At 37.6% G+C, this 15,491-nt stretch overlaps 1 protein-coding gene across 5 annotated transcripts in view; it reads right to left on the bottom strand.

The window, feature by feature from the left end:
- ARID4B (AT-rich interaction domain 4B) overlaps positions 1 to 15,491 on the bottom strand; it is an 81,623-nt gene that overhangs the window by 9,108 nt on the left and 57,024 nt on the right. For 3 of the 5 annotated variants that reach the window (XM_077925781.1, XM_077925782.1, XM_077925783.1), the window contains exons 16-19: positions 14,884 to 15,041; positions 5,732 to 5,983; positions 2,292 to 2,376; positions 849 to 1,041 (exon numbers count right to left, since the gene is read on the bottom strand). In XM_077925781.1, coding sequence (XP_077781907.1) covers positions 849 to 1,041; positions 2,292 to 2,376; positions 5,732 to 5,983; positions 14,884 to 15,041 — 688 coding nt within the window. The remainder of the gene's footprint in view (positions 1 to 848; positions 1,042 to 2,291; positions 2,377 to 5,731; positions 5,984 to 14,883; positions 15,042 to 15,491) is intronic. The other 2 variants (XM_077925784.1, XM_077925785.1) reach the window with 2 other exon arrangements.

The raw sequence follows: 15,491 nt of genomic DNA, 5'->3' as shown, positions 1-15,491 counted from the left end.
GCTTATGTGTCACAGAGACTAATAATAATAATAATAGCAGTGGTGCTAGGTGTTGCACTACATCTTACACACAATAAATACTAATTGAATTTGGCTTTTGTGCTAAGCTAAGAACAATACTTCCATGATGGAGAAATAATTTCTAGATCCCTATATTTAATCAGATTACATCAGTAGAGATAATTTCCTCAAGTATTGTAATTCTAAACATTCATGCTAATGTGGTAGGAGTAAACATGTCAGTATTGCCTTGATCACTGCAGCAAAATAAGCAACATTTGCTCCATTTTACCTTTGGGTTCGACCCATGAAATGTAAAGAAATAAAACAGAAAATTTAGAGAAAAGTATTTGCTCCAAGAAATAAAGACTGCATCTCCACTGCAGATAATCCTTATACAAAAGGTTACTTCATTGCACAATGCATGCAGCATATGCACACAGTACACAAAAGTTACAAACTAATTCCAAAAACTTAATAAGAAATAGCTATTTTCTGTGCAATTTTCCATTTAGTGTTGGATTGTTTCTTAGCATCAACCTCACAAATGTGTCCACAGAATTTACTAGTCCACCAATGGAAAAATTAAATAATTATTAACACGTATTCTCAAACACATGTGTTTGCATAAATGTTACCCTTGACACTGATACATATCACTACATGAAAACATTTAGAGATGAGTGCATGTGTTAGTTATTAATGGCAGTTTGACAAGGCTCACCAAGGCTTTCTTGTCTCCTTGTCTGAACATGGTTCTTATTCACTAAAGGCGACTAGGGTCTGTTTAAAGCCTGTCCCTAGTACTAGAAAAATGTTTGCACAATAAACTGGAACGTGTCTATTACCTTGCAGTCCATTAAGGATAGAAATAATCTCTGAAGATTTATTTGGAGCAGTTTCAGAAGTTTTGGCTTCAGCGCAGTCTGATTTGGATGCCATCTCAGGTGATATACTGGCATGAAAAGGTGGTTTTGATGAGCGTCGCAATTTAAACGTTTTAGGAGAATATTTTTCATCTTTCTCTTTGTCTGCTTTATTCTAGTGTATAAGAAAAATATATTCAGTTAATTAAGCCATACTATTTATCTTAAGAGTTTTGAGCATAAAACTCTGGAAAGGTATCACACATGCTGAGGAGAAGGAAGCCTAATGGAGCAGATATTAAGCTTTCTACAAGAATTCCATAAGTGGAATTTTATCTTTGTTAGATAATGAATTTCTGCCAACAAACAAACAAGAAAAATACAAATCCCAAATATGTGCATAGACACTTATACACACTTTCCAGTGAAACTGGTGAGGGTGTACCTTCTGAAATTTGGAAACAGTTCTGCTGCTGCGCAGAAGCTTTTCACGTCCCTCCTCATAAATGAACCTGATGTTGAACCTCCAGAATGCCAAGAATGTGAGGGTTGCATACAATGGTGTCACTCAGCTGACTAAAGCTTCCATCAGTGGAATGGAGAGGGAAGCGTTCTTTGGCAACAACTCCCTCCCCCAGACCCTCTAAATCTGTTCCAGAGGTTTTGGGGATCCTTCAGAGCAGATTTAGAGGAAGGGGCGCTGCAGTGTAAAAGGGAAATAACCAAAAATGGCTTTCCTCCTTGTTCCACTGATTGAACCCTTTGTCTACTGAATTACATCATTGGATACAAGCCTGCCAAGAAAGAGCATTATTAGGACCCATGCTGAGTCCTGCTCACTCTCTGGGTGATGGTCTAACCAGGTGATTGATTCTAGGTCCCGTCAAGGGATATCTCAAAACAGGGTGAAAACTATAAGTAAGTGAAGAGCTTCATTATATGTATGACACTGGAGATAGTCTCAGTGTAGTCCTAAATGGAATCTGGGGGTTTGCATTATTAAATTGCACTTTCTCTATCATGGATTTCTCATATTTGCTAGGAAAAAAACTCTATATTGGAAACTGTGAATGTTCCATACTGGATAAAGGGCAGTATGTAAATCTGCCCAAACCAACAAACAGTTATCTAACTAAGCAACACTGAGCCCATAAAAAAACAACACCACACTGCCTACTGTTGTGTTTTGATGAATAAGTTGCCAAACACATAATATGGGTCTGATATAGGATGACTGGCTTTGTCCTTCACAGTCAACGGTATTATGTTAACTCAGGTACAAAATGACAAGTAAATATGAAACAACATTCTTGTGGCACTGAAATTCCCTCCAACTAGAACAGCTGCTATCATAAATGAGTATGTGGTCTTTTCTCCTCCACTTATTCATATGAATATATTCAGCAGTAGTCCAAAGTCAACAACCTTTATTTTCTTCCGATGCTTTATTTTTGGCACATTTTTGTCAGCTGGTCTCACTATCTTGTCTGCTTTGATCCATTCATCATACCTACAAGGAAATAAAATACATAATGTTACATTTTGGGAGATATTCAAAGCATGGTCTTCAGCAGGGGTAGCCAATATGGTGCTTCCAGATCTTGTTGGACACCAACTCCCATCAATCCCAGCCAACATGGCAGATGGTCAGAGATGATGGGAATCGGAGTCCAATAGTACCTGGAGGGTCCAGATTAGTTTCCCCAAGTCTACAGGAACAACAAGTAGAAATACAGATAATAACTTTTTAAGCACATAAGAAGAGCCCTGCTGGATCAGACCAAAGTCCCACCTAGTCCAGTATTCTGTTCTCACAGTAGTAGGTCCCACAGCACATGGGAAGCCTGCAGACAGGACATGAGAGCAACAGCATTCTCTGCAGTTGTACTTCCTAGGAATGGGTGTTCAGAGGCATACCAACACCATTACTGGAGGCAGCACATACTTGGTTATCTCCAGTAATCACTCTGAAATAACTCAGAAACTTTTCATGGCAATTAAATGTAGCTTATGCTTTGACTAACTCTTACAAAATGAAAAATAAAATATTCAAAGCAAGAAGAACCATAAGTACATTATTTTAACTTACTGACAGCATATCATACAGAATTCTGACAGTCATATTCATCCAACTCAGGAGACAGAATGAAAGTGGCTTAACATTTAAAATTCAGCAGAAAGAGTATGAATGAGTCGCCACCTTATTAGCACTAGCACTGTTGAACACATAGTTAACAGCTGTTTCAAGCTGAAGGCCACATTTCCCTACTTCAAAGAAGTGTCTAAACAGAAATTGTATGAGTCAGGCTATGAATCAATGCTATTTTCTTCCACAAAAGACGACTGCAGGGTCTACATTTGATTGACAGAACCGAAACTCCTAGCTCTCTCTTTCCTTCCACTAACTCCAATCGCCAAATAACAAACCTTCACCTATTGCTGGCACCTCCTAAAAATAACTATCTACTCACCTAAGCATTCTGACTCTCTTAATGCACAAATGTATGTAGACCCTCCACCCATTCTGTCTCAGGTCCTGTAGCAATTTAATTCTGATTATGCAAAACTGACAATTCCTTGATTTCCTTAAATTCACATGGGATCCCTAGCCTAAATCATCTGTGTAAATATTGATGTACAGTAAACATATGTAGTCTGTCCAAGGGTTATAGAATTACAAACCAACAGTGAAGGGTCTACAATTATGATGTGAGGGATACATGATATATTATTAGTTGAAAGACAGATGTGAAAGGCATCTCAATTTGCTATTGCTTTTTTTGAGTTGGAGCGTGGAGGAAGGATACAGAGAACCACAAAGGTACGTTTTTATTATTAAATTGCTTTGAAGAACAAGAGGCCACAAAAGCAATGAGAAAACAACTTATTAGGCGCGCACACCCTAAATATAACCACCAAAGATCACTCTCTCTTCTCTCTCTCTCTCTCTCTCTCTCTCACACACACACACACACACACAGAGATGCTTTTGTATGCCTAGATTTCAGGACAAAAAGTTCTACTCTGTTTTCTACTGAGGCTGAAAAGTCCAAGCTACAGATTTAGGGTTTGCATTTCTTGTAGGGAATTAGCAAGAGCCCTCAGGGGAAATTTAAACTAGTGGCTTTATGTTGATGGTCTATTGAGTACAACGTTTCTAAGGGTCACACTCAAAGTTAAATATACATAATAGAAACCCTTCAGTAACTAAACAATCACATGAATTAACAGGATTCTCTAGCCCTTATAAGTATTATCTAAATCTTTCCCTCAAAAGCTAGAGTTTCAAACTGGAATACATTCAATACAAATCACCCAAGCCACAATTAAGAGTTTATAGTCAACCGCTCACAAATCTATCATTTCTACATACTAACACCAATATCATTTCAAAACTTAACTATAGCTGCTCTTGGATCTCTTATAAATAAAAATAGTTTAAAGCCTATAAATAAATAAGTTCTTTCACAATGAAGCAAGTAAAGCCTGAGCTCAACTTTCAACTTCTTTCTAATGCTAGGGAGAAAAAGAGTGTTGCTTGAGTAGTGTTGTATATAAAATATACATCCTTTTCAAAGGAAATGAAATACAAAAAAAATCAAAGGCTTTATACAAGTTCATTACATCAGTTTGCAAGTCATATGTTGTGTATTCACTATTTACACTTGAACATAGAAGGCAAAACTCTTATTATTTTGCAATACATGCTCAACTTGGTTTGAAGACACATGTGAGCAAGTCAACAGTTAAGGAAACTAAATACTGCAAGAAAAAGAAAAAGAAAATCCTACAATTCAAAATCTTTACTAGCAGTCTCTTATTTGTCTGATAAGCAATGGCTTCATTGAACACAGCTCCATTATGAAAATAGAGAAGGTAGCATGACAAGAGTTTCCAACTATGACTCATGATGGCTGACTTTGCCAACATCAGAGAAGTCTAATATGGCATCTCTCCAACCTTCCGAGACAAAGATAACTCTAAAAGCAATGAAGATCCAAATGGCAAGCAAAGATGATAAGAAGGTCTACATGAGTATTAAATGAGAAATATGGGGCCTGTTACAAAAGCCCTTGCAAAACACATATCCATAAAACAAACTTTTGAAAGAGCCTGAGGATGCAGCAATTTGAGAACTGCACGGAGTAGAAAATTCAATTAATGGCATAAAAGAAGTCAAGAACATTTTTGGCAAAAATTAAAGCCACCATTTCCCCAAAGCACTAAATTACAGCAGCAAGCCATAATAAGAGGAAGATGCTCAGACATAAAATCAGTGACACAAGTAACTATGGCAAGATGAATCTTCTTTAGAAGTGTATGGTAACAAGAAACCAGGTCTGGCCAAGTGAAAGTCAGCTATTTACTGTCCACAAAGATGCACATAAGAATCCTAGGTGCTCAAAGAAGCTGGTCATCTGGTTCAAGTGCTGAAAATGAACGATAAGATTCTTGCATGCATGCAATCATCCAGATAGAAATCCAGTTACTCCAAATGAAACCTCACCTCTACTTCATGGTAAAATGTATGCTTTGCTTTTCCATGCTAGACTTTGAGAAATGTGTAAAGATCTAGCTGTGTGTTGCCCAATACTACATGATGAGCAGAGCCATAAGCTATTTCTCTGTTATGTACTACTTAAAATAATGCTGAGAAAGGAGTCCAAACAAGATTATTTTTCTTGATCTATATGCTATTCAGTTGCTGTGGCTATATCCTATAATATAAATAATTTTATACAGTACAATGATCTCCAAAGAGCAGCAATATTGAAAAAAAATTCAATATTCAGTGTGTTTTAAAATACACAAGTGTATTTTAGAAGTATTTTTAAGGAAGTAATCACTAGCTAAATCTCAATTACCTCACATTCCATCCGCAGTAGTGCACCAAGTAAAGGACTTCTCCACCTTCAATATCAGAATCTTTAATACTAGCTTCATACATTTTTTGATTTTTCCCTCGTCCATACCGCACTTGGACTTTCATGCCTGGTGGATAACACTCAAATTCTTCTTCTTCCTCATTGTTGTCATTGTTGTCATCTTCCTCTTCTTCCTCCTCCTCTTCTGCTTCTTCTTCATCTTCTTCTTCCTCCTCCTTAATGGTGCCATTGCTTGAAAGGTTTAAAAAATGTCAGTTAATAAAAAGATTGGGAAAAATGTTCTGTGCCAAATGGCGTATATTGATTAATACTGCGGATGCATAGAGGGTGAAGAACAGCAGGCTCCATATATATATGTAAATATATATGAAATCCCTTAAAAGATGAGAATTTTTAATTTATATTGTCAACTGACAAGAATATAGACAAGAATTTAGCAATCAGAATAGTGACAGAAAGAAGCTTTAAAACTTACAGAAGATTTAAAAAAGATGACTTGTTTTAATGAAAAAAAACGTTTACCACCATCTATGAAGATTAAAGATGCAGTCATAAGCCAAGATGCTACTGAAGCTGTCTATCCCTAGCTGAGACCTCTTCCCCCCGCTTCTTGGGCCCATATTTCTCTGTCTCTCCCTATAGAATGTATTTGAATTTTTCACTGTGCTTCATACATAACTAGTTTTTAGAACATAGAATCCTAGAGTTCTAGAGTTGGAAGGGACCACAAAGGTCATCTAATCCAACCCCTTGCAATGCAGAAATCTTTTGCCCAATGTGGGGCTTGAACCCAGGACCCTGAGATTAAGAGTCCCATGCTCTACCAACTGAGTATACACTGAGGTCTTTTTTTTTTTGTTTTGGAATATAACATTAGTTGGCAAAGGACTGCTTTAAAAGCACAGGTATGCTTTCGTTGCTAAGGCTTCAATTCAAAAAATTGTGCAATTAATTCCGCATACTGAAAGCAGTAGCAACCCAAGCCTCATGGTTAAAACTCTTTTGACATTAGGATGAATTTCAAAAGTAGCTTGTGAAGAAGGAGGCAGGTGTGTATCTATTTAAAATCTCAATGGGCACAGCCACACCCTTGGGTACGTATAAAATAGCTCTTTGGATCCTGGTCATGACACAGAAAGTAGTGGTCTAAGTTTTCAAACTTAAAAACTCAACCCAATATTTATGAATTTTAAATAACAGATTTTTTTTCAGGTCCTCTCCCTAGAAGTCATGGGCACTGAATTTAATCATGACTTTTGAAGAGGCAAGCATCCAAAATTGGCGGCTATTTTTCATAAGCCTTGACAAAAATCCAAAGAGGGTGAAGTTGGATGAGAGAGAACCACATGCGCAGCTGAAGCTCTCCCTAGCTGTTTTTGCCATAGCCGTTTCTGCTGCTGAAGAACCAAGCCTTTGTTTAGTATAAAAAGCAGCTTTTCTCATACCCAGCGGCAAGTGCTGTGACCAGAACAGATAGTTTAAGTTATGCATGTTTTCTCTCCTATGTTACACACATCCATTCTAATTTGTCTCCAATACTAAACTGGATTTGGCAATGTGCTTACTTCATTATGCTTAATAAGTAAGCACTTCTTGGAGAAAATTTCAAAACCATTGTAAAATGTTTTTGAACAAGTTACAGCTAGAGAAAGAGGCTTTGCAAGAAATTTATAATCTAAATTTTAATTTTTAGTATTTCATATAGAAAAAGCCATTTCTCATATAAATGAATGTAATATGGTTTCCTCTCCCAGTGTTCCAAGGATACAAAATTCATTGTAATTCAGATGCTTTTCCCATATAAAAAGGGATCAATCTCCCAGAAAGAACAAGATAAACCTTAATTTGCACATGTGTCTTCAACGGGAATATCAATGAAACAACTGTAGGGATTTTGAGCTCAACAAGCATGTTCTCCCCCATTTCAATTGTTGTTTGTCATACAACAGTCTCTCCGCTCCCCCCCCCCCAATGCAGCACATTCAGCCACACCTTTTCAAAGAATTGGAAGGGACCCTGAGGAATGATCATCTCAAAATGTATTGATTTTGTTTTGCAGCACTAGGGGTGGGAGCATAAAGCCATTCTGTAATTTAAAAAGCTAACAAAAAAGCACTATTGGGTGTGCGGGGTTAGTAACTGATTTTCAGTTTCTCATCTAAAAGGGATCTAGAAACACTTGCATAGATTTCAGCATTTCTCTCTCATCTGTCCCCTGCTTTCCAACATCAGTTTTACACCATCAGTGCTTTCAATTCTTTAAAAAACACACAAATCTATTAAATATTAGGCAGCACACTAATGAATAAGTTCCTGTTAAACAGAAAATTCTATTTTTTTAATATTATGTGCATTTTTCGTATTAAGTTATTATGAAATCTTAATTATATAAATCAGGAAAAGGCAAAACACAGCCATTGGTGCCCTTTAGTTCTCACTCTTTTGCTTTTAAAGTAAGTATCTAACCTTCAATGCAGCAAAAAAAAAAATAAATATTTAAAAGCTTGAAAAAATTATGGAAGCGTGAAAATCTCAGCAAATTAAATAATCCTCAAATCCTCAGAGCAAGTTATAACATCTTCTGGAACCAAATACCAGGATGCACAATAAAGTTAAAGCGGAGATCATTTTTTAAAATATATGTTTAAAAGGGGTGAAGAGTGATTTGCAATCACAGATGGAAGATACAAAGATGCAACCAATGTCAAGAATATTCACGTCAGGGAACAGCAGAACTGTCAAGAATACATGCCTCCAAGTTTTTCAATAGATTTTTAAAAATAGCTCTGTACTATGAAGACCACAGCATTCTATTCCCAGATTGAAAATCTTGCCATACAGAAAAGAAGCAAAGCACTGAATACCATGAAGCAGAAGTCCTGAGGGAAAATGTTGCCAGGATAGGCCAGTATGCCTTCAGGAAACCTTACTTTACGTATCTGCATACAGACAGAAGCTAGATTTCTTGTATTTCAGACTTTGGTAAACCTAATATAAAAAGCATTTGCATAGCAGATGGTGATGTCTATAAGCTTTTAAATAGGATTTTAAAAACTCCAGTAAAGTGAAGATTTTGGCTAAATGGTAGTGTTGTAAAGCAGACAACTGAAAGGTCAGTTCATTAGAACGATGGATCCCAAAGTACATCAATAAGATAACACAGCAAGATGATGATGTAAGCAGTTCCCATATGTAAGCTGCCTCAAGCAGTTCAAGTAAAAACTGTCCCAAAGAACAGGAGCTTCAACCTTCAGAAAAGGAAAGTGAAAGAAACCAGCCAGCAACAACAGAAGACTGCAACTACGTTAAAAGGTTTATAGGGAACAGACACACTTGATAATCATCAAAGTAAATACTGTTAAAAGACGAGCCTGAATATTAGTTAGTGTATAAAGGATTTACTATCACAATGCAGTAATCATTCTGATCATATTTGAAAGAGGAAAAATATTAATTGTATCTAGAGTCTGCTTAGGGTAAACCCCTCTTCCAAATTTCAAACTACTCTGTTACTTCTGCATTAGTGGCCATTTTGCATAGTATACATCATTTACTCTGATAATTGCTCTCTTGAGAAACATCTTTTGCAAATCTCCAGAAACACAATCTAAGGAACCGAACACTTCACTCCTATATAATCAATAATGCAATTCAACTGAAATAAGTGTATCAAGCAGCACTTTGATATGCCTAACTAACTTGAATCCTGTGAAGTTTCCTCATTTCAAACCAAGTACACTCAACAACAGTATCTGGTAGAAATCAATGAGGCTCGATCAGCGTAAAGTCATTTTCTATTGCCCCTTACGATACTCATCATAGTGGTCCTATAAATGTGATTGTACAAAATAATTAACCAATGATATCATCTGTGTGAACGGCACAGGCTTCTACTTGCACAATGGGATTTCCCTTTCCCCTCTTCACCCATTCAGTACACCCCATGCCCCCAAAATCTGCTCTAACATTTGGGGAATGGGGGGGGGGGGAAGGCTGCAGAGGGAAGGGGAGGAAGGGCAAGTCCCATCATGGAAGATGAAGTCCATTTTGCTCTTTGCATTTTTAGGAAAAGCAAGATAATTTTTCAGAAAAGATCTGTTTTCACTATGCAGGCATCCCCACATACGTGCACGACCACGCATATGCATGTCGCCAGGAAATAAATAATTCAATTCACGTGGCTCATGAGGAGAGCCTCACCGGAGCTGGAAGAGGACGTCAATGAGAGCAGAGGGAGCCTCAAAGAGTCTGGAGGCGCAATGGGGCTTTGTTTAGGCTGCTCAGCCTCCCCCACCGCTTTTCCATGCATCCTCCAGCTGACCCCAGAGCTTCAATTCTAGTTGTGGATATTTTTGGATACAGTAATTTTTTGGGGGTCTGGATTGGAGACAGAGCTTCAGAGAAGATATTTAGAGAGTGCTCCCTATCTACACAATTTTCGCTAATGAGTGCGAGGGCCCGGAACATAACTCCCATGTAAGTGGGCAGACACTATATATTTGTTTAAGTTGCACATTTTCTGCTTGTTTCCCCTAGGTTTTATATCTCAGATGGGGACCTCAGGCCCAGCATCTGAATATAAACCTCCTCACCTCTCTATCTGGTCCTTGGGACTTGGCCCAGGGCGCACACCCTCACCAACCTTACTTCATTGCCTTGCTGGAATGTGTCCTTGAACTCATAGAATTGTATATTGTTCCCTTGCCGAGCATCAGTAAGTTCTTCTTGATGTTTAGTTGGATTCTCCTTTCTTGTAACTTCTTTCCACATGTACTTTTGGCAAGCCAGGTGTCCCCCATTTTAATTTGTACAGCTGGTTCTTCCTGCCTAAGTGCAGAACCCGACGTTTGTCCCTATTGAAATTCATTTTGTTAGTTTGGGCCCAGTTCCCCAATCTGTTAAGCTCATCGTGAATCCCGATTCTGTTACTCAGCGGCATTGGCTATCCCTCCCAGTTTGGTGTCATCTGCAGATTTATGAGCACTTTCATCCATATTACAATGGGCCCAGGACAGAACCTCGAGGCATCCCACTTGTCACTTTTTTCCAGGATGACAAGGAACTGTTATCACAGTTTCACAGGCTAACCAAATAGCATTCAGAAGTTTTCGGCACTTTAAAATGTATTCCATGAAAAGTAAGAGAGAGGCAATGTCTGCATAGCTACACAAATTCTGTCAGTCTTTTGGACTATCCTTAAAAGGTGATAGTGGGGACAGATTGTGGCAATTTTGAATTTGCAACAATTAACTAATTTCCTGATGGAAGCACACCATAGCTAATCTCAAAGACTATGAAAGAAGCACAGCTATATTGCTTAATTTATTATCATTATCATTACACATTCCATAGATTTCAATCACTGATTCACGAAGTCGTATCTATCATTAGCTTTAGCAGATTGCCCCCCCCGCCCCCGTAACTTGTAAATCTGTGTCCAAGCATTACTATATCATGAGTCACAGAAGCAAAACACAAATATAGCAAAGCATAAGAAATCTGTTCTCTAGAAAAAATATGACGCCCATCACTATTGCAACTCACAATTGTAAATGTCCCAGACAAAACACTAATAAATTTATAGACTAAAGAACCAGGGCCTGAGGAATCAGAGCTTTCAAAATGTTAGAATTTATATATTTGTGACCAGAATACAAGAGGCAAAATGTGCAAAACACAAGCACTGGATACATGTTCTACACATTATTTTAAACCCATTTGTAACAACCACATAAATTAATGTATGTTCTGGGAAGAGCAAAGACAACAGAACAACTTGAACAAAAGCCTCCTTTTGTATCCCAATATGCTAAAATGCTCTTCATTTCAATTAAATCCAAACAGCCATGGTTCTCTTTACTACCTTATCCCACAATAGCTGTTTTGTTTCAATGAAGCTATTTAGCTAAAAGTTGCTAACCTCAGGATTAGGGGTGGGGGGTTAAAAACAAAACAAACTATACTTCCATAAGGTTTTGATGAAAGTAAAACCACACAAAAGACTCGTGTCCGATCTATGCATCTTAACAGTATGGTCATTACAGGCCGCAGATACAATCTTTGTATGTAGTTGTACCCGAGATTCTTCAATTACATGTGTAACTTGCAAGAAATCAGATAACAGTGTTTGCAGATATGAAAGAGTGTACAAAGCTGAGGGTTGTCTTGATAAGTATTTTTATATGTGAGACTAAACAGCCCACTGCAATCCTGACTGAAAGCCACCACAGAATTGAGGCAATGCAATGGCTAGCATGCTCCTGAACAAAAAAAGGGGCTAACAGCACAAGACTGCCTATTCTAAGGCAAATCACTAGTGAAACGGAATTGCTAAAGATTATCAAGTGTGGAAGGAAGGAAGGAAGGAAGGAAGGAAGGAAGGAAGGAAATAAAGCTCTATGTAGCAAAAAAATATGTTCAGATACAGTAACTCTGATATACAAAACTTACACAGTGAAGTGCTCTAGTGAAGTGTTTCTAAGCCCCAAATCAAGATACTAACAACCAAAGTTTTAATCACATTATTAACATATACTAGATATACAGTGATATTATACTTGTTTGTCAAATCAAGAAGCGTGTCTGAGATAAAGATAACTAGAAATGTATATTTTGAAAAACAATAGTATACTACACAAAAACACAACAGGGGCCACATCAGGCCACGGCTTGTAGATCCCCAACATAGCAGAACGAAGTACTAATATTAGTAGTAGTAAACAGGAATGTGAGTGCTACTTTTTATGAGACAATACAGTGCACAGTTACATTTGCATCTTCTGTAAAAACATGTATACAAGGAGGCACATTGTTACTTATCTAAGCCTAGAGCATGCGCAAGAAAAGGGCATGTATATTCCTCCCTTCATTGCTACAAACCTCTTACAAACAGCTCCACAAGAAATACTCTTCCCTCACAATGCTTCCCCTTCAGTGACTTTCCTGACTAGCTCCTTTTTACATTATTTCACCACATTCCTCACAGGTCCTCGTAATAAGCAGCCCCCAACACTGAAATCATGTAATGCACTGAACTGGTAACAGCAGACACAATTCTTACTGTAGTCAAATATACAAACTTAAGATAGGTACAAACTACAAGTATAAAAGTGAGAATTGTAAATGAACTACTTAGTCCCACTAATAATGTCTGAAACCTGAACTGGAAAAAGCTATATTTTCCAAAAGAAAAAAAAAGTGCCTGAAAGATTAATTCACAATAAAGAAATCCATACACTTCAATATCAATAAGCAGTGAACTCTACATGATACCAAAATATGAGAACACAATGGGTCAATTCCAACATACCATACATGTCAATCTGTATTTCAAAAAAGGGGGAGCATTATTTTTATATACATAAAAATGATCAGTCGATTATCATTTTGCCTGAAAAGCATACCACACCTTTATGCATGTCTGAGGGTCAACTACTCAGATAGGCTGTCGACCTGAATCTAGTCGCATGCATGACACGCTGATAATAGATACTCCTATATTTATTTCAGAAGCAGAATGGCAATAAAATAATTTCATTCGGATGTTCAACATAGTCGTCACACCATAGCAGCAAAATTAGGGAAGTCTTGGCAGATCAAGACAATTACTTGATCAGGTGCTTCAACAAAGTAGCGGTACCATCAGTTCTACTGATGTTGTCGCCTTCCAGTAGAATAAATTTATGGAGTGCTGATCTATATTCAGTTGAATTCTGGATAAGAAATAGTCTCTTTCCTTTTGGTGGCGCACCAGATGAGCCAAATCTTTAAAAACTCCAACCTATAACTCAGTGTTTCTCAGACAGTTGGCTAGTGTCAAAAATTCATTGCATGTTGAGTAAAGACTGGGAAAAGCTGGAAATGGAAGGAAGGTCTCCCTCCTCTGAGGGGGAAGGGTAAGGGGAGGTATTAAAGGTGAGCTTATAGGTTAATATTTTTATAAGCTAGAAATAGAAAGTAAGAGAATGAGAGGAAAACTGTTGTAGGAGGAAGAAATTAATGCAAAAGGATTAAGGAGGAAGGGCTGAAAGAAACAGCAGTCGGCTGGGTATGTGTGAATAAGGTACAAGTTAAGTGTGAAAGGAAAATGGGAGAAGATCAGTAACTGTGGTAAGATGAGACAGTAAAAATACTTTAGAGGCATGTGGGAGTGTAAAGGGGGAAATATAAAAGAAAAAGTCTTCTCCACTTAAAGAGCCTCTGAAGAAGCAAATTCTGCCAAAAATAGGGAGGCTGAGTCACATTACCTACAGAGCAAATGTCTGTACGTAACCTGAGGGAAACTGAGCTATGGAACTCCTTGCCACAAGGAAAATGCTGTGACAAATATGTCAGCAATTTCCAAAGATGGATTCGATAACAGTAGAAAATGATGTCAGCAACTGTCAGCTGATTATGCCAAACTGTTTCCATCTGTCACCGTTTAGTGACTGGCTCTGCCACTGCATCATTTTGTGACTGGTGGGCCTCAAGAAATTTAACTGAGCCTCGCGGGCAGAAAGTTTGAGAACCCCTACTGTAACTTTTTTTTTTGCCCACAATTTATTGTTTAGCTTTCCCCACACCTTTTTCTTTTAAATTATCCTACACAATTCTTCCAGCTTTCAATCCTACTCCACGCATATCTTTCAGTATTGAAGTCCATGATTACCAGTGTGGAGAGTGCTGCCGCAACCCGGCCCTGCTTGCAGGCCTACCATGGGTATCTGGATGACCACTGTGAGAACAGAATGCTGGACCGGAGGGGCCTATGGCTGCTTCCCCATCACTCTTAATTATCTTTTTATCAGAAGACAGCAGATGACTTCTCTTACACCACCTCTATAGTATTCAGAATAATGAAGCAATTTAACTGGACATCTCCGACAAAAAGAAGCACCAAAATAAGATGGTATTTATTGAGCTTTCTGACATAAAGGCTGCATTCCTAAACAAGTTGACAAAAGTAAGTCTCAATGAATTCAGTAAGACTTACTCTGAGGTAAATGAGGTAGGATTACAGCCTAAATTATCTAGTTCCTCTTAAATTCTAGTTCCTCTTTGATCTTTTAGAGATCAAAGGCAACTCTGATTTGAAGCCCAGTATTGCTCCCCTCATACATAGGTTTTAGCTGAAAATAAAAGATTCTTACTTTTTCTCCCTCTCTTCCGTTTCAAGACTGGTATTCTGATTTTCCAAGTCCTTACTCTTTTCATCCTCTTTATGTTCCACATTGGCTTCATCTGTTTTCAGTATTCTTAATTCCTTTTCCTGGTCAGTGTGCGATTCCTGAAAACCTTTTTTGCTTCCCTAGGAAAAATAAAAAACATTGATATAGCTCACAATTAAAAAACAACAACAAAACTCTTAGTTTTCAATTAGGGAGAATCTGCACCAGCCATTTTCTCTACTGGTATCTACACTGGATTTGAATTGATTTTATGTATGTGCTGCTGTTGTTTTAAACTCTCTGTCTGTCTGTCTGTCTGTCTCTCTCTCTCTCTGTGTGTGTAAACTTTTTAAAAATTGTTTTTATATATGCAATTGTTTAACTGTTTTTATATATGTTGCTGTATTATATATGTTTTAATATATTGTAAATCACTTTCATGAAATAATAACACATCTCTAAGGAAGTACTGCTGCAATTTACATTGGATCATGAATGTTGTCCCTTGATCCATGTCCAGGCTGCTGAAACAGAACCATTGGTTACCTGTGAAGGGTATTTTTTAGTGAAAGGATGTTCTTAGGTAGAAT

This window comes from Podarcis muralis, chromosome 3 (assembly GCF_964188315.1).
Source record: "Podarcis muralis chromosome 3, rPodMur119.hap1.1, whole genome shotgun sequence".
In the NCBI taxonomy this organism is placed as follows: domain Eukaryota; kingdom Metazoa; phylum Chordata; class Lepidosauria; order Squamata; family Lacertidae; genus Podarcis; species Podarcis muralis.
The sequence above is the reverse complement of the archived record's forward strand: the minus strand, read 5'-3'. Positions and strand labels throughout refer to the sequence as shown.